Genomic DNA, 26,780 nt, shown 5'->3' on the forward strand with positions numbered 1-26,780 from the left:
TTGTCTCAGCCCTCTTTGTTCGACTGTCCTGTTTTTCCTAAAGAAAGCCGCTGGGGAGCTCTTGTGTCTGTATTCATCCTCGTGGGCAGACATCACACACATTTATGCCCTCTGTCGTGTGTGACTTACCAGGAGATGGAGGACTCTGGCCCTGTCACGTGGTCCACGCAACCTCGAGGAGATGAAGGGCTGCCACTGCCCAGTGTGTCCCCAGCACGTCAGTCTGGAGCTCAGGCTCTAAAAGGACTCATTCTTAGTACACCAGTCTCTTGTCGCCAGGATAATTTCTTAGCTGCTAGACACAGTTTCTCAGTATTGGAGTGACTTGGTTGTCTGGGGCAGTGATCACCAGGTCCTTTTTGGTATGCTTATCCACAATTAAAACATTCTTAGCCTCCTACACGTGACTTCCCAGGTGGCACTAGTGGTAAAGAACCCACGTGCTAATGCAGGAGATGCAAGAGATGTGGGTTCAATCCCTGGGTCGGGAAGATCCCCTAGAGCAGAAAATGGCACCCCACTCCAGTTTTCTTGCCTGGAAATTCCGTGGGCAGAAGAGTCTGCTACGTGTGTGTGTGTGTGTGTGTGTGTGTGTGTGTGTAATGTAAAAAGATTACATATGTGTCCTATATTATACTTCCAAAGAGCTCATTCTAGAATGAGAAGTCAGCGTTGCCATTTTCTTGTTTGCTGATCAGTTACTTTTAATATTCTCAGATGTACAGTTTCTGCAGGAGTTTGTCTTTTAGTTGAAACTACATATAATTTATAAGTGATATTATTGAGCACAGGTAAATTTGCATTCATCGCAAGGTGCTTAAAGTAAACCCAAGGAGGACATCGCTGTTCACACCCCTGACCTACCATCCCAGCACCTCTTCTTCCCTCCAGAATCCTCTAAGATCACACATACCATGAGGCTGCCTAACAGCATGGCGGAGTGAGCCACCCATGTGTGTTAAATACTCCACTTCTCTTTTAAATCTGTACCAGTGAGAGCTGTGGAAATTTCCTCCTCCACTGCAAAGAATTGTCTCTGCTGTGAAGTGCCTGTTCTCCATGGCAGGAGTGTTGGCCTCAGAGAAGAATGGGGAGAGACCACATTTCTTGGTTGGCAGCATGAAATTCATATTCCAGCAACTCCCAGCAGTACAGCAGGCCGAACACCTGCTTTCTGCTATGAAACAGTTCTTAAAAATGCCTTTTCAACAAAATAAGTGTTTAAGAAAACTAGTACCTAACTGAGCACGCAAAAAAGAAAATCCCCAAGCAGTGCACATCGTGTTCTTCCGTTAGGGACTTGATTTGTTTCAACCATTTAATAACTGTCAGCATCTTCTGCTTGCGTTTGCTAATGCTTCTTCTTCGCGGTTTACCTTCCTTACATGGTATCTGGGGTTTCTTTTGTCATAAGTTCAGCTTCAGCTTCATAAGGCTTTCCCCTCCTGTGGGAATCTCGAGTCCCTGTTCTGTCGCAGTGACCCTGTGGTGCCGCAGTCCTGCGTCTGTTTCAGTGGGATCCTGCAGGGTTTCATCATTGCCAGATTGGAATTCCACCAAACCTCTAGACACAGCTCCCTAGCTCAGGGTTCTAGGAGATACAAATGGTGTAAATCCGGACCGTGGATTCATAGGTAACACAGAATTCTCACTCCAGATCCAGGGGAGGGCAGGTGTGCATGGCTTTTTCCAGGCCCTTCAGGGCTGTTACAGTCTTTAGTTTAAAGCTCTTGACTATATTCAGGGGTCTCAATTCCAGCCGCCACTATGTGCCCAGAAACCACGTGTCTGAGGGAGACGCTCTCTGCTTCTTAGAATACCACACAACCAGCGGGTGGATTTGAAAAATAACTGAATAAAACTAACAGTAAAAATAAAACTAATAACAAAAAATTTAAAAATAACAATAAAGGTAGCTCTTGAACAATCTTCATGAAGATTTTTCACATATTTTAGTGTTCTGCATCATTGGTGGGTTGCTGTGATTTAGATTTTATATACATAAAGGAGCAGTGGCTTCAGTGGTGGGGAAGAGCTGAGTGAATATTCTAGGAGATCTTGGTGACCTCAGACTGAATTTCTTATTTTACTTTGAACTATCAATAAGTCTGGTGGCTCAAACAGTAAAGAATCCGTCTACCAGTGCAGGAGACACAGGACTCTTGGCTTTGATCCCTGGGTCAGGAATATCCCCTGGAGAAAGGAATGGTTCTCCACTCCAGTGTTCTTGCCTGCAGAATTCCATGGACAGAGGAGCCTGGTGGGCTCCAGTCCATGGGGTCTCAAAAGAGTTAGACCTAACTGAGTGACTAACACAGCACCAATAAGTATGCATTTGAGTTCCTTATCTTAAATGAATTTATTCAGCAAAAATCAGTTGCCTGCAAGGCACTGTGTAATTCATTCAAAAGCTGTTTGTCAGCAAATATTCTTTGAGCAACCTGTGTGCCTAGCACCTTTCTCTTACTCTTTTTTTTCCCCCATGAGTATGACATGTAACACTGTGTAAATTTAAAAGTGCCAAGTGTTAACTTGATGCATTTATATATTATAATCTGATTGGTGTTAATGTTTCCATATTTAGCACCTCTGTCACATCACATGATCCTTTTTAGTGGTTGGAATACATAATTAGAAACACCTTTCTCAAGTTGCTTATTACACAGTGGCTTAGGATAAGAGTTCTAAAGGTGTAATCCTTGGTACTTACTCATTGCAGCATTATTCATGTTGTGGAAAACTTCAAAGGAGCTAAATATGTAACAGTAAAAGATAATATATTCTTTAGGTGGCATATTAGGCCAGTGGTAAAAATGGAATAGCTCAAAGGTCATCAGCAAAGTTTTTCTGTGGGGACTTCCCTGGTTGTCCAATAGCTCTGAGACTCTGAGCTCCCAATGCAGGGGACCTGGGTTCGATCCCTAGTTGGGGAACTAGATCCCACGTGCTGCAACTAAGACCCTGCACAGCCAAATAAATTAATTTTTTAAAAAAAGCTTTTCTGTGAAGAAACTGATAGTTAGGACACTAGGCTTCGGAGGCTATTAGGCGTCTGTGGCGATCACCCTACTCACCTCTTGTAGCAGAAAAGCAGCCACAGACAAGACATAAATGTGAGCATGACTGTGTTCCAATGAACCTGCTTTTGCAAAACAGGTGTGAGCTGACCTCAGCCCCCAGGCTGTGGTTTCTCAGCCAGTGGAATAGATCTGCAGGTACCGACAGATCTCCACGACATTTTGGAAACTTGAGAGGCAATAAATGGAACTGTGTGTATGATCCCACATTATAGGAAACAGATAAGTAAATAGTAATTGTTTATGTAGCTATATGAGATTGTCTATAAGGATATACACCAAACTGTTAACAATTTGAAAAGGAGGTTAGAGGAGAGATTGAAGGGGACTAAGTTTTTTTTTTTTTATACTTCTGCATTGTTTGAATTTTTTAAGACTGTACTTGAATATTGGCTCTCTAAGTTAAAAAAAAAAAAAGTAGATGTCATCTCAGTGGTAGTTTCAAAGGTTTTTCTGCTTGTCAGCTGGTCTCTGAAGAAGGCACAGACTATGTTGATGTTGATTGAAGAACATAATGGCTTTGAGCAGTTAGTTGGACAGAAGATCAGAGTTGCTGTGTCACTGTCCTGGTAGCTCCAGTGTGGACGAGAAGCAGACCCCACCAGCTCTCAGTTCTGAGTTATGATGTGAAATACTATCAGAAAGTTGAGGGACAAAAGAGCAGGAAAATCTTGTTTGAAGACCCAAAGAATGCTTTTCTTTGTGCTATTCTCTGCTGACTCAGACAATCAAGAATCTGCCTGCAGTGCAGGAGGCCTGGATTCGATCCTTGGTCAGGAAGATCCCCTGGAGAAGGGAATGGCAACCCACTCCAGTATTCTTGCCTAGAGAATTCCATAAACAGAGGAGCCTACACTCTGTGGGGTCTCCAAGCATCAGACATGACTGAGCAACCAACTCTTTGACTTTCATAGAGAACCATAGGTTTATGGTTATAGTGAGTGGATGACTCACTATATACTTCCCCGAGTAGCTCCAGAAAACTTTTCAATCTCAGTGCAGGCTGGAGAAAGTTGTCTGATGTTGTCGGTATGTGAAGCTTCTTACTACTGTCACTGGTTTTTGCATACACGTTATTTTCAGGTGAGAAGAGTTGAATTATTGTTAGTCTGTGTTAGAGTACAGTGACTCAGAATTGAACCTGTGCCTGGCACGCGACTGCTTTGTCAAGAGCAGAATATCCACTCTGATGGAGGAGAATGCACCTCTTGTAACCAGGCATCTTAAACCCACTTTTGTTCCCTCCATACCTTTCCCTGTTAAATAGAAATTCTCTTTTACTGGACTCACTCCATGATGAAATAGAGCTGGGGCACCTCAGACTGTTGAAGTGCCTACACTGTTGGTGGTAGTGTCTACAGGACTCCCCCTGGAGAGGGGACCCGTGTAACTTCTGGGAAATGTCTGTGGCCCAAGGACACTGAGCCACCCACAAAGAATCACCTGTAGGGGGCTGAGACTGATGGGGAACAACCTGACTCAAGAGATTTGAGGCTTGTAGACTGGAGTTCTCAGCCACCGGTCTTTGTAGCAATTAAATAGCTCTATAGGACGGTGGTTTTCAGAATGGTTTTTGTGGAATTGGTGTTTTGGAAGTTCCACAGATTGTGGGATTTATATATTTTTAAAACTAATTTACAGCCTACTGTAAATTTTTCCTTCCATCTTGAATTAATTGAAGAATGTAATATGATTGCAAGGCAAGCCATTTTTTTTTTTTTTTTAAGAAAACTACTAATATTTGTACCTACCTATCTGTGAAAATGAAGATACTGTACTCTGTATTATGCATGAAAAGTGAAAGTGAAAGTCGCTCAGTTGTGTCCAGCCCTTTGCGACCAAATGGACTGTAGCCCACCAGACTCCTCTGTCCGTTGGATTTCCCAGGCAAGAATGCTGGAATGAGTTGCCATTCTCTTCTCCAGGGGCTCTTTCCGACCCAGGGGTTGAACTCAGGTCCTCCCTCCTGTATCACAGGCAGATTCTTCACCATCTGAGCGACAAAAATAAATACAGACATAAATTAGATGCTGAGGTAGATACGTGAACAGCAAGTATAATATCCACCTGATTGCTTATATTTTGATCCATCAGAACAGCTTCACTGTTCTCTTTCATTGCAAAAGTAAATGTTGAGATTATAGTTCAAATATCTGTGCTAAATATTTTACATATTTGATGGCACACAATATAGCACTATTTTATTAAGGCTTTTTAAATATGGAAGATCAATAAAATAATGGGTTAACTACTAGTTCTATGTTAACAGTGTTTATAATAGTAGGTGGAGGTTTTTTGTCTTAATTTGTAATTTTAATGTTGAGTCACCCAAGTTGTCTGTTTCTTCTGGAAGCAGACAATTTCATGGAGTCCAGTGTGTCATCGGAGAAGGCAGTGGCACCCACTCCAGTACTCTTGCCTGGAAAATCCCATGGACGGAGGAGCCTGGTGGGCTGCAGTCCACGGGGTCGCTAGGAGTCGGACACAACTGAGCGACTTCACTTTCACTTCTCACTTTCATGCACTGGAGAAGGAAATGGCAACCCACTCCAGTGTTCTTGCCTGGAGAATCGCAGGGACTGGGGAGCCTGGTGGGCTGCCGTCTCTGGGGTCGCACAGACTCGGACACGACTGAAGCGACTTAGCAGCATAGTGTGTCATCACAAGAGTCTTCTGTTTGGAGAATCTGTCAGGGAGGAAGTATTGTCCTGATGTCCTCTGCCAGCAGTTCTTTGACTTACAGAAGTCACTTGATCTAACTAAAGATGTCACAAGTTATCTTAGGTCTGCTTAGCGCAATAAGGAAGAAGAGTTAATGTTTTTAGGTTTAAACTGAGAGAATCAGACGACAAAAAGGAACTGTTGGATAGGGCCTGGTTACCCTAGTATATACCTAGGTGCAAAAATAACATTTTCAGTTTGTATACCACCCCACCTCAGAAACCTAGGGTCTCCCAGTCTCAACTGTAGCTTTGCAGTTCGTTCCAGGGTTAGTGTTGAAAGAAGCTCAACGTTCAGTGGTGGCCTTAAGATCTGTGTGTGACAGGGTGCAGCCTGCCACTTGTAAAAAAGAGGAGGAAAAATCAAGGCTTGAAAGCAAAGGAAACAACGTGTCGTCATCTTCCCCAAGGAGCAGAGGTAACGGGCTGCTTCTCTGCAGCTTCCTGAAGAACAGGGCCTGCAGCGCCTGTTGTGGGTGTGAAGCACCATTTGTGATCTTGGCAGGAAGTGGAAACTATGAGTAATTTGAGGACTCAGAATCTTTCTTCGCTTCCCTCCATCCCCTCTCATGTCCGGGTCTCTTCCCAGGAATCTCAGGAAACAACAGCATCCCTCCAGTTCCTTTACCTCCTAGGAAGCCCTTTCCTTGGTTTAACATAATCCTGTTTGCTGACCCTGGAGCCTCAGACCCCAAGTGGCTGCTCAGTTTTGACCCGCGGTTTAGAAAGATCAGCCACCTGGTCCATCGTGGTCGGTGTGATGATGGCTGATGTTGGTCTTTGCCTGTCTTTCAAACATCTCTAGTCACTTTAATACATCTTTCTGCATGCAAATATTGAGAGATTGAGCAGGCTGGAACTTTTAAAACAAGTCAGCAACTCTTGACTTCACTGGAAAACACCTGGACCGGTCTGAAGTCATAGTCGTGGTGAAAGCTGAGTTCCTTTGATGGACTTAGGTGGAAATGGTCAAGATCACAGACGCTAGAAATAGCCAAGGGGCAGGAGCAAAGCCTCCCTGAGGTTGGTTCCTCTGCAGTTTACTCTTGGAAAACAAACACACGGTGAAAGCAGAGTTCCCCCTTTGTCGGGAATAAGTAATTTAGGAGAAACTTGGCAAGTTTGTTTTAACTCAGCCAAAACTCGACTCTTATTTTAGGATTTTGGTAACTTGAATAGAGAAAGGAGGAGAGCATCTTTCCACTTCTTCCCCCTTGCAGTTATGTAAAGCTTCCCTTGAATAAGTCAGCTGTTCTTTCCAGCCACCACGAATAATTTGGTCTCTGGAATGCCGCTGGAGTCCTTCAGCGCAAGGAATCCACTACATTCGGGTTTTCAGATCTTGCCAGCGGTTCCGTTTTGTTTGCTTTAAACACATGCAAGATGATAACTGAGATCACTGTGGATTTATTTTCTGTTGTGTTAGCAGCTTCTGAGTACTTTTGTGGTAGGTTGCTTCTCCTGATTAGAAGAAAAGAAACAAGTGGACCAGCCTCAACCCAAGTAGGAAACATAAAGAGTTCAGACTGCTTGTGATGGTCTGGTTCACCTTGAGATTTTGTCCTGAAAGGCAGCTCTCTGGACAAGCAGTTTTCTCACATTTAGAGTTCATCGCTTAGATAGTGAAATACATATAACCGGTGAAAGAATAGAAGTGTGTTTAGGGGAAGGGACGGTGGAAGAGCCTCAGCAGTGAAGCCAGTTCTTATCCAAGCACAGCACTTTGGGTGTTGCTTTTTGCTGATTTGTTTACCAGCATTCTTACAAAAACTGCTGTTAGGTGAGCCCTCCAGCTACGGTGATGTAGCTCTCTTTTGTGGCTTTGGTCTTGTTCCGTATAACCAGCGCTGTGGTTATCACACCAGCTACCGAGAATATCTTACAAGTCATTTGTATCTACGCTCTATCAGTCCAGACCAGGCTCTGTCTCACAGTCCCCAGAGAGTTTAAACCAGAAGTTGCAGAAATCCTTTTTGAGCATGTATTTCTAAATTTATCAGTATTTAAATGTTTTTCTGCTGTTGTTGTTTTGTCGGTGAGTGTTGACGTGATAGCAAAAAATTGGACCTTGCTCTCCTTAAAGTTAGAAAAGTCTCTCTAACCCCTAATCTTTAGAAGGATCTGAGAATTCTCCTGCACGTGGATGCTGCTGCTCAGACTGGTCTCCAGGAGGAAGAGTGGTCAAAGCTCTTCAGCACAGCCCTCCCAGGAAAAGTGCTGCACGAGCCCTTTCTTCAGAAGCTGACACGACTCGGGAAGGTGAATCCTTCCTTTAACAGGCAGGCCTGGAGTGTTCACGCCACTCTCTCATTTCATTTCAGTTTGGCCTAGCCTCTCCTCTTAACTCTTCTTTAAAGCTGATTTTCTTAGGCCAGTCTGTCTAGTGGGTTGTTGGATTTCTCTGCTGAAGGTGAATGGGTGTATGGTGTATAACAGTTCACCAAAGCTCTGGTGGCAGAGTTTTAAAAGGTGAAGCAGCAAATAGATGCGTGCTCACAGCCCTGTGGGTTTTCCTTCGTATTCTTTTATTTGATGCCTCCATGTAGCCAGGAAAGAAGCTACAGGCTGGGCTGTTTGCTTTTAAGTTCAGAGCAGTCTAATTAGGGGTCGGCTCTGTTCCCGTAAACCACGGTGCCAAGGCCTTCCTGAAGAACTTTGAAGAATGAAAGCATATTGCTTACTGCTCTTAGGAAATCTTTTTTTGAAAAATAAATAAATAAAAGGCCAAATAATTATTTGATCTCCCTAACAACATGGTATAGAGTTTGTGACAGGAAGCTTGAAAGTGATATTAGATTGTCTTCAATTTGTATGTTCTTGGTAATCGTCTGTTTTCCAAAACAGAGGTTTTAACCTCAAGATTGTCAGTTGGGCCAAAGTTTCTAAATCGCCCACATACACCGCTAAATCCATTACCGTGAACTGAGTCCAGGACAGCTGGGTAACAAGTTGAGTGGTTTTCAAGTAGGTACTCGAGTGTGTTAAGCAGACATGCATGCAGACTGTTTATGTCTCAGACTTGTGGCCATGTTATAAAGTGTGTTGAAGCTTCAGCTGGGTTGTGGCTTTGGGGACGTGTGTCTCAGTTAACTAGAACAGTGGATTGTGTGAAAAGCTGTTTACCAGAAGTGCACTTTAAAAATACTACTTCTGCTTTTATGGTACGTCAATTGGAGTTGTCCTTTAAATTTCAAACACTGGTCTGAGAACTTGAATATTCCTAAAATCTATTTAAAAGTAATTGCACCATTCCCGCTATTTAATTCTCTATAGGGTGATGAAACTATGGGTTTTGTGAATTGCCTGTTCATAATCTTTATACCATTTTTCTATTTGGTTCTTTGTCTTACTGTTTTATACATTTAAACATTTAAACATTTTTAAGATAGGGTTGTTAGATGTGGCACTCCATTTTAATTCCATTTCGAAATCTGTGGTTTCTTTGGCTGTGATATGAATTCATTAGTTTTCCTCATATTTTTTCACCCATGTTTCAAAGTATTATTTTGTGTAAGTAAAATGTTATGAAGAAGAGGTTCTCTTTGGACACTTAGGCGAGACTCAGAGAGAGCAAGGAAGAATGGGGTTAAAGACAATGTAGAGAAAGACAAAAAAGCAGGAAGGGGAGCTGAGAAGCCTGTGCACGAGGACGCGTCGGGTCGGCAGGACTGGGCCACGGTCTCAGGCATCTGCGGGGCAAGGAGGGGAGACCATCACGGCACGGTACATGATAGAGGCAGGTGTGGAGTTCCAGAAGCTCAGAGGTCACTGGGGGTCTGCTTCCCTGGGAGAGTCAGAGAAGACTTCAGAGAGCTGAGTCCTGCCAACCCAGTCAGGGAAGGAAGAGTGAGCAAGGGACACAGTTGCAGGAAAGAGTTTGTTCAGAGCTCAGAGGTGTGACAGAACATGGCAAGGGGCTAGAAGTGTACACACACGATGGGCTTAATCAAGCTGAGTAAGGAGTGTGGCTCAGATGGCAAGGTATCTGCCTGCAATGTGGGAGACCCAGGTTTGATCCCTGAGTTGAGATGATCCCTGGAGAAGGGCATGGCCACCCACTCCAATATTCTTACCTGGAGAACTCTGTGGACAGAGGCGCCTGGTGGGCTACAGTGCATGGGGTCGCAAAGAGTTGGACAGGACTGAGCAACTAACACTTTCACTTATCCTAAGGATGATGGGGGACCATTAAAAGAGTCACTCTCTGAGAGTCTCAGAGTCTCACTTTCTGAGAAGTAAGTGGGAAAAAATGTTGAATATAAGTCAATAACGACAAATTTGGTCCAGCTCACTGTTTCCTCTTTGACCCTTTCTGGAAGGCCATTGGCTCATGGGGCTTAAAGCCTTTAATGAAAGTTCACCAGAGTCTAGATCTGGAACGTGAGTTTCATTGCATGATGTGTAGAATGGTGTGAAGGCATTGGAGTCTCAGGAATTATTTGGATTTCTGTTTGCGGTTCTTCTCTTTTCTGGGAGCAGTATGATGATTTCTTAGTCAAAACGTATCCTTATTTCCAAATAGCAGAGAACTTGACAATTTAACAAGGGTCAGTGATTTCCAGTTCTTGAGAAAAGTATCCTCAAAAGATTTCCTTTTCGCTGATTAGAATGAGTCACTCCCCAGGGGGCTCTCTCTGCAAAGGCTTCCTTGTGCCCAGAAAGGGATGTTGCTGAGAAACCCTGGCATTAATATTCAGGGATGTATAACCCTTTCATAACTGCTGACCTCTGGGGCAACTTCATGACTTAACGTGGAAGTGTTCATAATCACAAACAGTAGAAACTGCCAGGAGCACAGCATCTATGCGGCTCCCTTGCAGTGTCATCCTGGAGAAGAAGTGGAAGCAAGAATAGAGTTCTGACTGAGAACCCTCCAGGTTGCTTCCTCTTGTTGATTCCCTGAATAAACCTTTCCCAGGAGAGTCTCTCCTCATGCTGACATTGGGAAATGAACTTGAGTGCCTCTTCTAGTTGAAGAGCATCAGAAAAATGACTGGAGAGTCAATTTCTCATGGGGTGAAGCTAGAAGAGGTTACTCGACTCAAGGCTCGGTAGGCCGGAGAGTGAAAGGCCCAGAATAAAGCTTCACTCCATCCCACTTCCAAACTAGTTCCTGCTCTGGGCCATCCTGTTGACCAAAATAGAGTTGCTCCTGGTGGCCTCTTTCATGGGGTCGTATCTGTCTGCCATGATTCCTCCAGAGTGAACTTGCCCCAACCAGGCCCTAGTGACGATTCAGATGACTAAGAAGTTGAAAAATCTTCTGCAGCATGAGCCTTATAGAACATTTTGAAGTAATTTACTTTGAAAAATCATCTCTTTCAAGAGATGCAACATAAGGAATCTTACAGAAGCTCAGAGAAAGGGAACTGCGGGCAGGGGGCAAATGCAGTCTTTTCACTTTGGAGATCTGAGGAAACTGAGGCCTATGGGGGAGGAGCCGGCCTGGAGTCACAGTGACTAACTCGGGGAGCCAGGACCTGAAACACACTTAGTGTGACGGCTGTGCCTCTAGAGCTCCTTTTAGTGTTCGAAGTGCGTATTTGACCTACTGGAATCAAGACTGTGACAGGGCATTTGGCTTTTGTATAAAATAAGCGTAAAGTCTAAAACAGACATTGGAATAGGCAGCATGAGGCAGGCACTGTGCTAGGGAGACTTAAAGTTTCATCAGTAGATGGAGAGACCCTGCCCTGAAGGAACAGTCAGTGGAGGAGAAAGTGTTAGTCGCTCAGTGGTATCCAACTCTTTGTGACCCCAGGGACTGTAGCCCACCAGGCTCCTCTGTCTGTGGGAGTCTCCAAGCAATAATACTGGAGTGGGTTTCCATTCCCTTCTCTAGGAAAGCTTACTGACCCAGAGATTGAACCTGGGTCTCCTGCATTGCAGGCAGGTTCTTTACTCAGTGGAGGAGAAAATCGTAGGATCATCCAATCCTCTGTGACTGGTGGTGTTAGGAAAGAGGCCTATAAACCTAGCAGATGTTGAGGAAGGAATGGAGAAGGCCCTGGGGTCTGGGATTCTGGCCTTTTCCACACTCATATCCTCAGAACCCGGGCATATAAGTCAGGAGAGCATCCTGCCCTTGGTTCAAGGGTGGCCATTCAAGGACCTGTGGTCCTTCCTAAGTCAGAATGGGAAGCGTTGCCAAAGGGCAGTGTCTGTTGACTTTCTCGGGGAGCCTTGCCCCGGGGAGGCTGTTGCCGTGGGATCCCCACAGACAGATCTCTTACTTGCTTTACTTGCCCTTCAGCCTCCTGGCCCAGCTCAGTTTATGACTTCATGGCGGCAGTACAAGCTGGTGCTGGCCCTCTTGAGGCCCTGAGGGCTGGGTTTTTTCTGTCAGCAGCCCTTGTGGGTCTAGGAGTTGAGATGAAAATCATGTACTCAGCAGATCGTGGGCGCTGCTTCATCTTTCAGGAAGTCTCCCACTTTCTCTTGAGTCAGGGCTCCTGGAGGTGCTGAGGGGTGATTCTGATGCCCTTTCTCCTGCAGCTCTTGACCCGGGGTGTTGCAAAAAACTCAGGGTGGATAGGAGTCCAAGTCAAAAGGACACAAACAGGTGGGTTTTCAGATTCATACTCCGCCTTTGACGCAGTCGTAAGCCCCTGTGATGGGGGTGCATTTACATATCATCTGTGGGTGTTCTTACATGTTTATGTTAATGTCTGTGTGTGTGCGTGCATGCATGCGTGCTCAGTCGTGACCGACTCTTTGCAATGCCATGGACTAGCCCACCAGGCTCCTCTGCCCATGGGATTTCCCAGGCAAGAATACTGGAGTGGGGTGCCACTTCCTCCTCCAGGAAGGAACTACATGTACGTATAGTCCGTGTCACTTGTGTATTATTTGTGACACAGACTCACATGTCGACGGCAGACACTTTCACTTTTAGTCTTGGTAGCCTCTCAGCTTCCTGCCCGAGAAGTGCCAGGTTTCTCATTTTTATTAATCGGAGATCACATCTGCTCTTGTTTCTCCTCCTCCTAATGATGTCACACGCCTGCTTCCTGGAAGAGGCTGCAGTCTGTGATCCTGGGTAGCCACACTCTGATGTGAGCGGCTTCCCCGGCGCCCCATAGGCTGCCGTGGCAGTGAAGATCCGTGTGGCCTCTAGTCTCTGTGTGTTTAATGTCACCTGGCGTTCTGCTCTCTTTTCAGGTTGTGGCGCCTTTGTCCACAAAGGCTGCAGAGAAAGTCTGATCTCCTGTGCAAAGGTCAAGATGAAGGTAAGACATTTCTGCCTGAACCAGTGAAATCCTCAGAGTTGGGAGACTTGGGCTTAGAGTTTCTGTTTGTCTTTTCATCATTCGCTACCTCCTTTGAGATTGCAGTAACCCAAAATGTTTCATCTCTTCTTGACACACTCGGGAATTTGTGGCTTTTGGAAGAGGAAATGCTTTCAGAACTTGTCCACGTTAAACACACGTCTCACTGTGGTTGTAATCTGTGTCACCTGTACAGTGACTTTCTTCTTAACCATGTTGCAGACCTGCTCTGCTCTTCACACTCCTGCCTTCCTTCCTGGGGACCACGAGGGCAGCAGGTGGAAATCAGGGGCTCTGGTATGCCGACGGCGGGGAGGACAGGGTTTTGAACCAGCCTGCCCGGCATCCCTTTTCTCCACAGGCTCACGTAGATGACACGACAAGAAGGGAGGGGGATGGTGGTCCAGGCTCTGATTATGCACGTCACATAATAACACCCAGTGCTCGTCAGAGGCCCTTGTAGAGCACGAGACTGGGGGCAGATGGGCGTTTAGGTGGCCCGTGTGGTTTTTCAGCGTTTCAGTCACTCATAACTGTCTTTGCTCTTGTCAGAAGAGTGCTCTCCAGCACCATCTACACTCGTGTTGAGCGTGCTGTCTGCTTCCAGTAACCAAACACGTTTATCTAGTGAAGTGGCCTCAGACTTGAGAGTTACCTCGGGGGCTTGTTATAAAACAACACTGGGCCAGTGACCCCCCTCCCAGAATTTCCGACTCTGGGTGGGTGGGGCCAAGGAATTTACCTTTCTAATAACTTCCCAGAAGATGCTGTTGCTGCTGGTCCGAGGACCGCACTTTGAGAAGCACTGAACTAGTGTAAAGGCGACAGGCTTCTGTGCCCTGGATCTTAGCCCGTGGATGTCAATTATGTCCAAGGGCTGAACTTTTCTTTTTTTCCACAGTATTTATCACCTTCTTGAGGCTTCCCTGGTGGCTCAGACGGTAAAGAATTGGCCTGCAGTGCAGGAGACCTGGGTTCAATCCCTGGGTTGGGAAGATCCCCTGGAGAAGGGACTGGCAACCCACTCCAGTATTCTTGCCTGGAGAACTCCATGGACAGAAGAGCCTGGCAGGCTGTAGTCCATGGGGTCATCAAGAGTCAGACGCAACTGAGTGACTAATGCAAAATATCACCTTCTTAGGGTCTGTGTATTTATTACATTTACTTTCTGTGATCTGTACTTTCCCCCCATTGGAATGTATGTAAGCATCAAACTTGGCAGGCAGTCCGAAGTCAGGAGCGTTTGATCCATTGGCAGCTCTGAGCCTGTAGAACAGAATCTGGGCTGTAGGTCCTTAGATGTTGGAGAGGCGAATGGAGGTGACAGCCCCCTGGGCTGAGTGGCTGCCGCCTCCTCCGGGCAAGAAGCACAGGCCCAGGCTGCTGCCTCCCGCCCCCTCCAGCGTGCCTCTGTTCTTGTCGCCTGACCCCATGGGCCTTTGAATTTGTGACCTCTGGTATGAATGTCATCATTGTGACTGTGCCAGAGAAAGACAGCGACGGGGACATAGCCTACCCTGTGTAAAAGAGTGTCATCGAAGAGGAGGAGTCCCATTCTAAACAGACCCTTTTCCACTAATGATTTGTCTCAGACGAATTGCTTCAACCCGTTTTCTCACATGGTGTCTCTGTTCCATGCCACAAAAAAGTCTTAAAATTAGCACTTTCCCTGAGAATTATTTCACACCAAAATTAGCACTTTCCCTAAGAATTATTTCACACCTTATACATAAATGCTGATCACTGGAGAGATGGAAGTGAAAAGGGCACAGATGCTGCTCGAGGGAACCAGCGTTGTGGGGATGATGGACGCACAGACAATGACCATAGATAAGGAAAGAACTGGAGGGGGTTACGCACAGCATCCTGAGGGGTGCCACTTACTGCCTCATGGGAGGAGAAGACGGAAGCTCATGGTGGCTCTGCCCCTGAGGTCTGACCTTGAAACAGGAGACTGCCTGGCCTGTGAAGGGAGAAGAGCGTTCCAGGCAGAGGAGACAGATCTCTCAGAGTTGCAGGCCGGGCAGGCTCAGGCAACAGCCAGCGCTGAGTGGCTGTGTGAGTAGGACCCTGAGGACCGTTGGCAGGAACAGGAGCAGCTGGCTTTGTGTTCCAGGCCTCTTGAGACTTGACAGAAGATAAGTTGTAAAATTCATCAAAACTTGTGAAATTTATTGACATTTCTTTCTCTTCCAGCAGCCCAAGGGGAACCTGCAGGCACACGACACGTCCTCGCTGCCCACAGTCATCATGAGAAGCAAGTGTGAGTGGTCCTCCTGCCCCTCCTGGCTCCCCTGGGCCTCTCCGGTTCAGGACTTCCACGTGCTTCTGTCGTGTCCCTTTGTTATTCTTAATCACGGTTTGAAGACCTGTTTTGTGGTAACTTAGAGAAGGCTGCAGTTCCGTTGACTGAAAGCTTGGTAGTCTGGCAGTCTACCATCAGACCTTCTGGAAGGTCTTAGAAGTCTGTGTGTATGTGTGTGTGTGTGTGTGTGTAGTCTGGCAGTCTACCATCAGACCCTCTGGAAGGTCTTAGAAATCTGTGTGTGTGTGTGTGTGTGTGTGTGTGTGTGTGTGTGTGTGTGTGCGCGCGTTCGCATGCACGCGAGCTTACAAAGCAGCACCTGAGCCTTGTTTATTTAAGCGAGTGACCCCCATGTTTTTTGAAGCTCCTTTTCCATGAGTCAGCAGTGAAACTTGCTTTCGGTGTTCTCAACATCAAATGAGACCTTGCTTATTAAACTCCTTGACAGACCGTGAAATTATATAGTTTGGGGGTGTTTTTTCTTTTTTCTCTTTTTTTCAAGGGTTACACAGATTGAGTTCATAACACTTTGTCCCATCAGCCTATCTTCTCCATTCTGGGCAAAGCTCCACTTTGGTTTTGCTGAATGTGTTCCCCTTTTCATCCTCCATTCTCTGTCTATCTCTCTGCTTTCTCCTCATTAGTACACACTGTGGTCTATTTAATGCAGACCTCTCTAATCTGCCGTATCTTCAGACATATGTGTACCTCTGAAAATATCTCTTATTGTTTTGTGTGTTGAATTTAAATTAGACAGTATGACTTATGCTTTTCCCCTCAATATGGTTTTGAGATCTGCGTGTGATATTATATGAAAGCTATCATCTCAAATTGCTGCGTGGTATTCTTTCAGAAACATACGCCACATTTTAATTACCAGTTCCCCCAAAGACTTATCTCCACCCACTGCCATAAATAACGCAGTAATGAATACCACGTTAATTAGCTCACAGAACCCAGTTGAGACTCGCCCCCAGGCTGTGTTTTTCAAGGCCTAGCTCCTGGATCGATTATAAGTGCCAGTTTTGGGCCCTACCCAGAGCTACACCACCAGAGAGTCCAGGGGCGGAGCCCGGTGCTGTTTCAGTAGATGCTCCAGGTGATGGTGATGTCCACACGTGAGTGTGAGAACCGCTGCCCCAGGCCCGACTGTTCTGAGCGCTTCCAGAAGGCTTGGAACGGCCACTCAGGCTGTGCTGCCGGCGAGGGTGTGGAGTCCTGTCAGACAGAAGTCTGGTTATTACCCATCTTTGCATGTAAATTCCTAGACGAAAGTTATGCCAGACTGTCACCCACTTTAACCAGTGATCCAACCCATCCCAACACCTTTTACAAGCCTATTCTTACTAAATTTTTTTTTGGCTCTATGACATTTATCTCTTCCTTCAGAAATCTGCTTTCTTTCAAATCAGATAAAAAAGGTCTTCCCCAAAGCTACCTATAATATTGCCTCCAGCCCCGCCCCGTGTATTCTTATTCCGCTTTTACCCACCAAGGTAATGTAGCAGTAAGAGTCCAGGTGGCGGACTCAGATTGTATGGGTTTGAGTCCTAGCACCCCACTTAACAAATTACTAACCAGAGACATATTAATACATCTTTCGTTACCTGGACATTATGACTTTATTGGTATCCACCTACCTCACAAATTGCCAGCCACACCCGTTAGTTTCTGCAAAAATCCTCTAGTCAATAATGTGTTAGCAGCTGCTAACCTCAGACAAACCTTTATGGCTCCCGCCCACCCCCCCGTACCTCGTGTTCCTCCTCCGTGGAAGGATGTAGTGGTATCATTAGGCGGTCGTCGGGTTTAAGTGAGGTGACGCCCATGAAGCTCTTGGCGGTGGGCTTCCCTCAGTGGGAACGTTCCCGCTGCCATGGCCTTCGAAGGTGAGGATGCCGGGGCTCAGAGGCAGTGAGCAGCTTCCCTGAGCGGGGAAGGATTGGTTCCCAGCAGCCGCAGAGCTCTCTCTCACCTCCCCCCACACCCATGTCGCCTGAGGTGCACGTTGCCCTTGGCAGTCATGAGGCTCTGTGTGACCTGACTGGGCTCTGCTGCTCCAGCCGTCTCCCCGGTCCGCATGCCCACACCCTGCCTGCCTCCTCTGCTTGTCATCTCCATTTCACGTTAGCGCTGTGCGAGCGTTCCTCCCTTCCTTCAGACAGTCCTCCTCCTCAGAATGTCCTCTTTTCCCGTCCGCCTGTCCACGTCCTCCCTTCAGGGACTTCCCCATTCAAGGACTGATGTTTCTCCCTCCATCTGATGGGGTTTTTTTTTTTAATTATTTATCTTTGGCCATGCTGTGTCTTTGTGGTCGTGTGGGCTTTTCTGTAGTTGCAGGAAGCAGAGGCTGCTCTCTAGTTGCGGTGCACGGGCTTCTCATTGTGGAGGCTTTTCTTGTTGTGGAGCACGGGCTCTCGAGCACAAGGGCTTAGTAGTTGTAGCGCTCAGGCTTAGCTGTCCTGCAGCACGTGGGGTCTTCCCAGACCAGGGATCAAACCCCTGGCTTCTGCAGTTGGCAGGCAGATTCTTTACCACTGAGCCCCCAGGGAACTGCTCCTCCATCATATTTTATCTGCTCACTAGCTTCCCTCTGAGACCCTGAGGTACTCCAGTCCCTCACACTAGAGCCTGTTCGCCTCTCTGCCTCTTGCCTTTCTTCCCTGTTGGGTGAGGCCCCCCACCTCCTGGTGTTGTGCATATTTCCTGTAAGAAGGGTCTGGTCATGCAGTCGTGTGGCAGGTTTCTGATGATTACATCACCTTCTTCTGAATAGAATCTGAATGGCTTTATCCATTTTATTAAGTCAAGCACATCCTGTAATACGCTCCTAGGGCTGGACGGATAATGCTGCTCGCGTCTAGGTCAGGAGCTTCATTATCATGGAAAAATCATCTGTTGCCCAGATGTCAGCATGATTGCCTGACCCGAAATCAGAGCTCCAGTGTCCGCTTTGGGCGTGTGCAATGGCCATGAACTTGGGCAAGCTCCGGGAGATGGTGAGGGACAGGGAGGCCTGGCATGCTGCAGCCCATGGGGTCAGAAAGAGTCGGACATGACTGAGTGACTGATGAGCATGAGAAATACTCAGTTATGAGGACAAATTAGCTGGGTGACATCAAACCAGGTTGCATTTTCCTCCTCTGTAAATTAGAGGAATTGGTCAAAATCTGTGTTCTCAGACATTGTACAGAAGAAACTCTTGGGAAGCTGGTAAAAAACATCTTAGACTCCTAGGTCCCACACACACAGGACAGACAGGGCTGGGAATTTGCATAACTAAAAAGCCCCTCACACGAAAAACACTGGCCTAGGTCATCTCTGAGGCTGCTTGTGTCCTTAAGATTCTTTCAATCTCCTTTTCCCTTTGAATTAGTTTAAAGTTTTAAACACATGGTGCTTTCACATGATTCTTTATCCTTATGGCCTCATTTCCATCACACTCCACAGGTAACTCCATTTCTTATGTTTATCTTTTCCAAGTTTCTTAAAATGAAAGCAGACACCAATTTGGATTAAACATAGAAATGGTCTGTGGTGCACTTTATGCTGCACTTTGATTTTCTCTTCCCCGTTAATATATTATCGTGCAGTTTTGTGTCATTTCATGCAGGGTGTCCTCGTTTTTATGGTAAAGCTTCATAGTATCCACCAGTAGGATATACCATGATTTATTAACCGACCTTATTTTGGTAACTCATTTTGCTTTTACTGAACTTTGCACTGAATACCTTTGTCATATGTCATTGCAAGTGTAAACAAGTAAATCTTGTGGCACGAACATGTCCTGAAGGAAACCACTGGATCAAAGGTATAGGCATTTGCAGTTTCAGTAACTGTCACCACATTGACCTCCATAGAGTTTTTGTCTCCAGTTAACACTCCCAGGGTGGCTCTCTTTTAAAGCGGTCAGTTCCTGTTTGATACTTGTCAGGCGGGTCCGTGCTGGAGGGCCTGAGTCACTGACACTTCGGGGGTGTCCTCTCCCGTGCAGCCTCCCAGCCCAAGGAGCGCCCTCGGTCTGCTGTCCTCCTGGCCGATGAAGCCATTGCCGCCCCAGTGTTTGCCAACAGACGGTCCCAGCAGAGCATCGCGCTTTCCAAAAGCGTCTCCATTCAGAACATCGCTGGGTAAGTGGGGGTGTGGAGACAGCACAGTTGACATCAGGCGATGAGAGCATCATAATTTATACCATGTGACAAAAAGATGCTCTTGGGAAAGAACGTGTAACCTATCGAGTTGGTGCATAGCTGAGTAATAGAGACAAGCAGGGTGAGGGCTACATTTGATGCAGCCATTCTGTAACAAGGATCCCCATTGAACACCATCTCAAGTAAGGTTTCGTCCATGACCAGTCCTGCCTTTAAAGAACCTGCCTTCTAAGAGGATGATTTTTTAGATCAAAATAAGAAGTGGAAATAGGAAAGGAAAAAAAAGATTTAATGCTGAATGTTGGGCTGCAACCACTTACATTTTCAGATGTCATACTTTACTATTGGTCAGATGAACCTGGGAGGAGAGGGTAGTTGTATCTTTTTTTTTTTTTTATTTCTATTTTCCATCCTTGCGTCTTGCCCTTCAGTCGTGAGTGAGTAATGGGCCGAGGACGGCAGTAGGCTCCCAGCCCCTCCTCTGCCCCGAGCTCCTCTGTGATCCCTACGGAAGCTGCCGTGACCCCTGGCTGTGGAGGCCCCGGCTGTGTGTGGTTAGTACAGGGCTGATGGTGATGTGGCTGGCTATTCGGGGTCAGGTGCCTGCCTTCCCACCAACTAAAGAAGTCACTTCAAATGTAGGGCTCAAAGTGTCCCTGGCAGCTCTCCTCACCCACACTGGAGGAAAATTCCCAGCTGAAGGATGCAAATCTCCTTTTGTCTGTTTCCTAACCTCTGTGCTGGATAATGGTTCCTCCTCCTCAAGGAAAAAAAAAAAAAAAAAAAATCCAGGTATTTTTATATCATTCTGTCCCAGTGGTGTGATTATCTTCTTTTCAGAGTTGTTAAGTTCATCTCAATTAGTTTATATTATGACTTTTAAAAGTTGGCCTTTAAATAAAATTTAGTTTTAAGTGACTCTGGTTTATCTCTGTGCCATACCACAAACGTAAACCAGGTAGGTGCCTGATGTGCTAGCTGGGATCGAGAAAAGTCCAAAGAATATGGTTTAGCGTTAAGTGCTGGCTCTGTAGGTGTTTAGGGAACACGAGGAAAAGGTGTTGTGGTTATACACGAGTTTCAAACAGAGAAATTGCATTTATAGTGGGTATGCAGTTTGAAAGAAGAGTATTCTTCTTGTTACTTAGGGTTTAAAAAATAAAACTGTAAGGTTCAAAAAGTTCATGGCTGCAGTGGTATTTCAAAGCCTCTCTGACCTCCTTCATAGTTCGTGTTGCACGTTGCCAGGTACCTGACGTAAGTAATTTGCCTTTGACGTCATTTTGTAGTTTTTCAGAGCTTTGCAACCATGGCTTCTCAGAATACACCCAACAGTATGTGTTTCTTTCTCTCCCTAGAGTTGGCAACGATGAGAACATATCGAACACCTGGAAGTTCCTGTCCCACTCAACAGACTCACTGAATAAAATCAGCAAGGTCAACGAGTCCACAGAGTCCCTTACTGATGAGGGTAAGCGGAGGCCACAGCCTGTGTGGTGGGCGTCTGCAGAGACTGTGCCGTTAGCGGGAACGCAGGCACTCATGGAGTGATGGTGCCTGCTCTCCCGGCTCCCGTGATGCTTCTCTGAACTGCCTGTGCAGCGTCAGATGCTTTATAGCGAGCTGGTGGACCTGCTTATCCAATTGTTGGGTACTCGTCCACTTAAGGACGCCATTGAGTAATGTGGTCAGCCTCTGCCGCAGACACTGCTTCTTCCCCTAGACTTGCGTACATGTTCAGTTCACAATTGTAAACCTTCTCTCTTAAACAAGGAAAGTCACCAGGACCCTTCTAGCTCTTGCTTTACGTAGGAATCATGTCTTAATCACCTTTAATTTAGGTGACTTTTTCACCCTTAACCAAAGTCGAATATAGTGTACGTCACTCTTGAACAGAAAAATGCTCCTTTCTAATAGAATATATATATATATATAGTGAATATCACTGTCTTAGTGCAGAGTGCATAATCTCATGAAGTTATTATCACCCTGAGGAATGTCCACCAGAGGTTTTTTTAGAGGTCACTGATGCAGGACTCTGACACCGATATTTTTCTTTTTCTTTTTTTTTTTTGAGGAGTAGGTACAGACATGAATGAAGGACAGCTAATGGGAGATTTTGAGACTGAGTCCAAACAGCTGGAAGCAGAGTCTTGGAGTCAGATTGTAGACAGCAAGTTTCTGAAACAGCACAAGAAAGATGTCGTCAAGCGGCAAGAAGTGATTTACGGTGAGACTCCTCATGTGCTCTGCTGAGGTTTATTGCACTATGGCAAGTCAGTTTTCAAGTATGTATTATAGCCATCTCCAGGATTTTCTTTAAAAGGTTTGAGGTATAGAGACATGATCTTATTTCTGTCCTTCCCTCTCTCTCTAAAATGATCTTCTTGAATTTTATTGAACATTTTATTGAGTATGAGTGCTTATTTATGCAGTATTCTTAGAGATCCCCTGTGACAGCACAGTTTAATTCCTCAGCTGCAGCAGAAACTAGACTAAATACAAGTCCTTTCTGGGAAATGGGAGCACAGTCAGTTATGGAAGGTAACTTTGGAAACCACCATTTGAGAGGGATGGAGTTCAGGATGCCTGTCAGAAAGCAGCGTGAGGTCCCATGAAAAACAGGAACAGTATGAAAACTCTTCAGGGAAAAGGCAGCTCTTGACCCAGCCTTAAAGTTTAAGTTGGGCCGTAAGCAGCCTTTAGACAGGCCCGGGCTCTCGGGAGCAGGGGAATCGGCGAGGGGGCATCCCTGACGGTCCAGCCCTGTCGCCCCCCAGAGCTGATGCAGACGGAGTTCCACCACCTCCGCACCCTCAAGATCATGAGCGACGTCTACAGCCGGGGCATGATGGCCGACCTGCTCTTCGAGCAGCAGATGGTGGAGAAGCTCTTCCCCTGCTTGGACGAGCTCATCAGCATCCACAGCCAGTTCTTCCAGCGGATCCTCGAGCGGAAGAAGGACTCCCTGGTGGATAAAAGCGAGAAGAACTTTCTCATCAAGAGGATCGGGGACGTGCTTGTGCAGCAGGTGAGCAGGAGCAGGGCCCTAGGCGCTTAACACACACACACACAGACACAGCAGGGCCCTGGGTACTTCTCTGTCACACACACACATATACACAGACACACACACATAAAGATACACAGACACATACGCACGCACACCCCCAAACACACATATACACACATGGGGACTGGCAGCCAGGTGTTCTCGTCCCTGAACTGCCTGTGATCTCTGTGAGCTTGGGCGGGTGGTTCCATGTCTCCAGCCCTCAGTTTTCCTTTTTTGAGATTGAGGGCAGTATTCTCTTTTAATGCTATTTTAAAATTTAAAAGCCATGGGTATATAAAGTACCCAGCGTACATGCTAGGTATGCAATAGAAGTCAGGTTTCCTTGCTTTTGGGGGGTGTTTGCTTTGTGATCACTTAAAACGTCTCTGCTTTCAGCTTCTCTGTTGGTCAGGGGGAAAGGAAAGGCTCCCGTGAAGCTTTGGGGTGAGGCTCAGGCCTTGCCGACTGCAGAGGCTTAGTCCAGCAGGAATGGCTGCTAGCGCGTGTCGCAGGGACCACTTACAGAGACTCAGCGGCTGCCCCGCAGTGCGCGTAGCTTCAGATGAGGTAGCATACACGGGAATTAGAGAAGGGCCACGCGGAACTACTGGGGCTGCTGGCCCGAGCTAAGTAGGATAAGCAGCCCTAGGTGACTTACCATGGCTGTTTCTGACAGCTTTCTGACTTACCAAGGAGACATCCTTAAGACTGCTTCCTCATGAAAGACTTCTAGTGAGTCCCTTCATTTTATTGCTATTTTTATGACAATTGGGAGTTAGAACATGTTTTGCACAGTACATGGATACTTCTGTGTTTATTTTTTAAATATCCATATCAGCTTTATTGAACTGTAATTCATAAGCTATGTGATCCACCCGTGTAAAGTGTGCTGTTCAGTGGTGTCTAGCTTATCCATGGATTTGAGCAGCCGTCACCAGGGCCAGTCGTAGAACGTTTTTATCATCAGCACCCACCCCGCACTTCCCCGACTTCCCCTGCCCTAGGCAACCACTGATGTACTTTCTCTCTGGATTTGCCTGTTCTGGACATTGTATATAAATGGAATAAAACAGTATGTTGTTCTTAGTGACTGGACTTTTCATATGTGAGTACCACATTTTATCCGTTTATCCTTTGATGGACACGAGGATTAGTTCCCCTTGGTTGGGGGCTGTTGTGAGCAGCGCTACTGTGAACATTCACGTGCGTGTTCTTATATGGACATGTGTTTATGGCCAGGAGTGGAACTGCTGGGTCATATGGTAACTCTGCATTTAACTTCTTGAGGAACTGCCTGTCTTCCAAATCTTCTGCAGCATTTCACTGTTCTGGGGGAAGTTATGAGGAAGATCTCCTGGAGGAGGAAATGGCGCCCCACTCCAGTATCCTTGCCTGGAGAATCCCATGGACAGAGGAGCCTGGTGGGCTGCAGTCTGTGGGGTCGCAGAGTCAGACAGGACTGAGCCCCCAAGCCTGAGCACAGCGAGGAAGCCCTCCTGGGTTATGCGAGTTGCGTGGGCCCCGGGCACATGGCGGTAACACGAGTTCAGAGCCCTGAGTGGTGGCGTAACCTCTGCTCGCTCTCCTCTGCAGTTCTCGGGGGAGAATGCCGAACGCTTAAAGACGACGTACGGCAAGTTTTGTGGGCAGCACAACCAGTCCGTGAACTACTTCAAAGACCTCCACACCAAAGACAAGCGCTTTCAGGCCTTCGTGAAGGTAGTGACGTGAAATGTGGAACTCCCCACCGTTGCCCAGAGCCTGTCCCTGTGAGGTTTAGCCCGGAGCCTTCCCCTCCGGGTCGTTCCTGACATTCGGTCTCCTCCCTTGCAGAAGAAGATGAGCAGTTCGGTCGTCCGGAGGCTGGGAATCCCCGAGTGCATATTGCTTGTAACCCAGCGGATCACCAAATACCCGGTTTTGTTCCAGAGGATACTGCAGTGTACCAAAGGTGAGTCTCTCTCTTGAATCAGTCTTACTTGCCAGTGGCCTGTTCCCTGTCTGTCCAGCAGAGGCCCTGTAGAAGGACTCTTCCACATCAAGGAGGACTAAAAGAGAAGCCTGTGTTTTCTCTTAAAAATGGTTTTCTTGAGTACAAACATGAAATGTCACATCACCAGACGTAGAGTGAATGAGAGCAAGAAGGGAAGGAACCACTAGGTGATCCTAGCCAAGAGTTCAGTGGCCTGCAGAGCTTGTCACTTGTCTCTCTCGGCTGGGAGGGGACACTCCCACCTCACCTGCAAGTGCAGGGATCGCTGCTGTTTCTCAGTTAATCAGTCCCTGCTCGCTTTTATCTCTGCTGGCCCTGCTCCGCCACAGCTACATTAAGGATTAGGTAAACAAAGACCTAGATTAAAAAACTGGAGGCTCCTCTCCCTCCCTAAAGATGTTGGATTCCTTCCATTTTAGAAGGTAGCTTGTGGGACTTCCCTGGTGGTCCAGTGGCTAAGACTCCTCCCTCCCAGTGTAGGGGCCCAAGTTTGATCCCTGGTCAGAGGGCTAGATCCCATATGCATCAACTAAAGGTCCCATGTGCTGCAACTAAGGCCTGCTGCAGCCAAATAAGTATTTATGCATCGATATATGTATGTATGGGGCTTCCCTGGTAAAGATGGTAAAGAATCCACCTGCAACACAAGAGACCTGGGTTCAATCCCTGGATGAGGAAGATCCCCTGGAGAAGGTCATGGCAACCCACTCCAGTATCCTTGCCTGGAGAATCCCCATGGACAGAGGAGCCTGGTGGGCTACAGTCCATGGGGTCACAAAGAGTCGGACAGGACTGAGCGACTAAGCACAGCACATATGTGTATGTAGAGAGAGAACGTAGCTCGTGAGTGCACATCGTCTGTCTCACTGAAACATCTAACCTTATTTAGAGTTAAACTCTGACTGAGCCAGAGGTCGGCACGTGACTGCAGCGTGTCGGCCTCGCCCTGCCCGCAGAGCATGGACAGTGCTGTGGGGCACGGAGGCAGGGCACCCCGCTCCTGCCCGGTAGGGACCGAGCTCTCCTCTCCTCCTCAGACAACGAGGTGGAGCAGCAGGACTTGACGCAGTCCCTGGGCCTGGTGAAGGACGTGATCAGCGCCGTGGACAGCAAGGTGGCAAGTTACGAGAAGAAGGTTCGTCTGAACGAGATCTACACAAAGACCGACAGCAAGTCGATCATGAGGATGAAGAGCGGTCAGATGTTCGCCAAGGAGGACCTGAAGCGGAAGAAGCTGGTGCGGGACGGGAGCGTGTTTCTGAAGAGCGCGACCGGGAGGTTGAAAGGTGAGGCCCGCTCACGTCTGAGGCTCCGCGCGCTCCAGGGGCGAGCAGGCAGGATGCAGGTGTCCCCAGACCGCTTCCAGGCACCCTCATCCAGGCGTTCCCCGGGAGCAGCCGTTATTCAGTCCTTAGTCTTGTATCAGAAAGGCCTGGGCAGAGCTGGCTCACAAACCACGCCGATACAGTAAGGCAACAAGGATCTGGTGCAGTCAGGGGCACGAGAAGATTTTTAAAGAGCAAAGAGTCAGCTTCATACTCAGATGCGAGCTCCTAAGGCAGATGTGATTCCCCATGAGAGACGGGCAGCAAATTTGGGGTTGGGGTCTCTGGCAAAACCACTGCCAGGAGGGAAGCACCATCAGCTGCCCCATTCATAGGTTCTCTGAGATTAAAAATACATCGTCGATTGTTCTGAAGAAATGTTAGAGGAATTTCAGTTCCTGAGACCTTAGAGAAACGTTTAAGTCACAACTCAACTTACTATTAAACTTTGTTGTTCATATCTTTTATTTTTCTCTGAGAAAAAGAGATCATGAAAGATACTCATTTCCTGTTTGATCTTTGTTTTGTTTTTAAATGATCAGCCCCATCAAGTTAAGGAAATTAGGAGGTCTGTTCATTCATCTGTGCATCTGGTCTGTTGGATTTTTTGTTTGGTTTCTTTAATAATTTTCCTCATCAAACCCGTATCCTCTGGGTCTGTCTGGTAACTCTAACCTCACCAGTAGCCTTGAGTACCCCCAGCCTGCCTCCCTGCCCTCAGTGAGCTGAGCACACAAAGCCGCCCCACTGGCAAAAAAACTCAGGGGAGGGAACCGGCGAGGGGCCGATGATGCCGTAGGCTGCCGACAGCGCCTGAGTGTCCTTAGCCAGCTCGGGTCTCCCCCTGCTCAGAGTGAGGCATGCAGGTGGCTGACTCAGGACACCC

The 26,780-nt window shown here is 46.9% G+C and overlaps 1 protein-coding gene across 18 annotated transcripts in view; it reads left to right on the top strand.

Moving 5' to 3' along the window:
* The window catches only part of AKAP13 (A-kinase anchoring protein 13), a 324,467-nt gene that overhangs the window by 273,565 nt on the left and 24,122 nt on the right, over positions 1 to 26,780 (top strand). For 13 of the 18 annotated variants that reach the window (XM_024982287.2, XM_059879258.1, XM_059879260.1 and 10 more), the window contains 9 exons: positions 12,959 to 13,026; positions 15,262 to 15,328; positions 19,365 to 19,500; positions 20,880 to 20,992; positions 21,599 to 21,751; positions 22,302 to 22,552; positions 24,170 to 24,295; positions 24,410 to 24,527; positions 25,607 to 25,855. In XM_024982287.2, coding sequence (XP_024838055.2) covers positions 12,959 to 13,026; positions 15,262 to 15,328; positions 19,365 to 19,500; positions 20,880 to 20,992; positions 21,599 to 21,751; positions 22,302 to 22,552; positions 24,170 to 24,295; positions 24,410 to 24,527; positions 25,607 to 25,855 — 1,281 coding nt within the window. The remainder of the gene's footprint in view (positions 1 to 12,958; positions 13,027 to 15,261; positions 15,329 to 19,364; positions 19,501 to 20,879; positions 20,993 to 21,598; positions 21,752 to 22,301; positions 22,553 to 24,169; positions 24,296 to 24,409; positions 24,528 to 25,606; positions 25,856 to 26,780) is intronic. The other 5 variants (XM_059879259.1, XM_059879261.1, XM_059879257.1 and 2 more) reach the window with 3 other exon arrangements.

Source organism: Bos taurus, chromosome 21 (assembly GCF_002263795.3).
Source record: "Bos taurus isolate L1 Dominette 01449 registration number 42190680 breed Hereford chromosome 21, ARS-UCD2.0, whole genome shotgun sequence".
In the NCBI taxonomy this organism is placed as follows: domain Eukaryota; kingdom Metazoa; phylum Chordata; class Mammalia; order Artiodactyla; family Bovidae; genus Bos; species Bos taurus.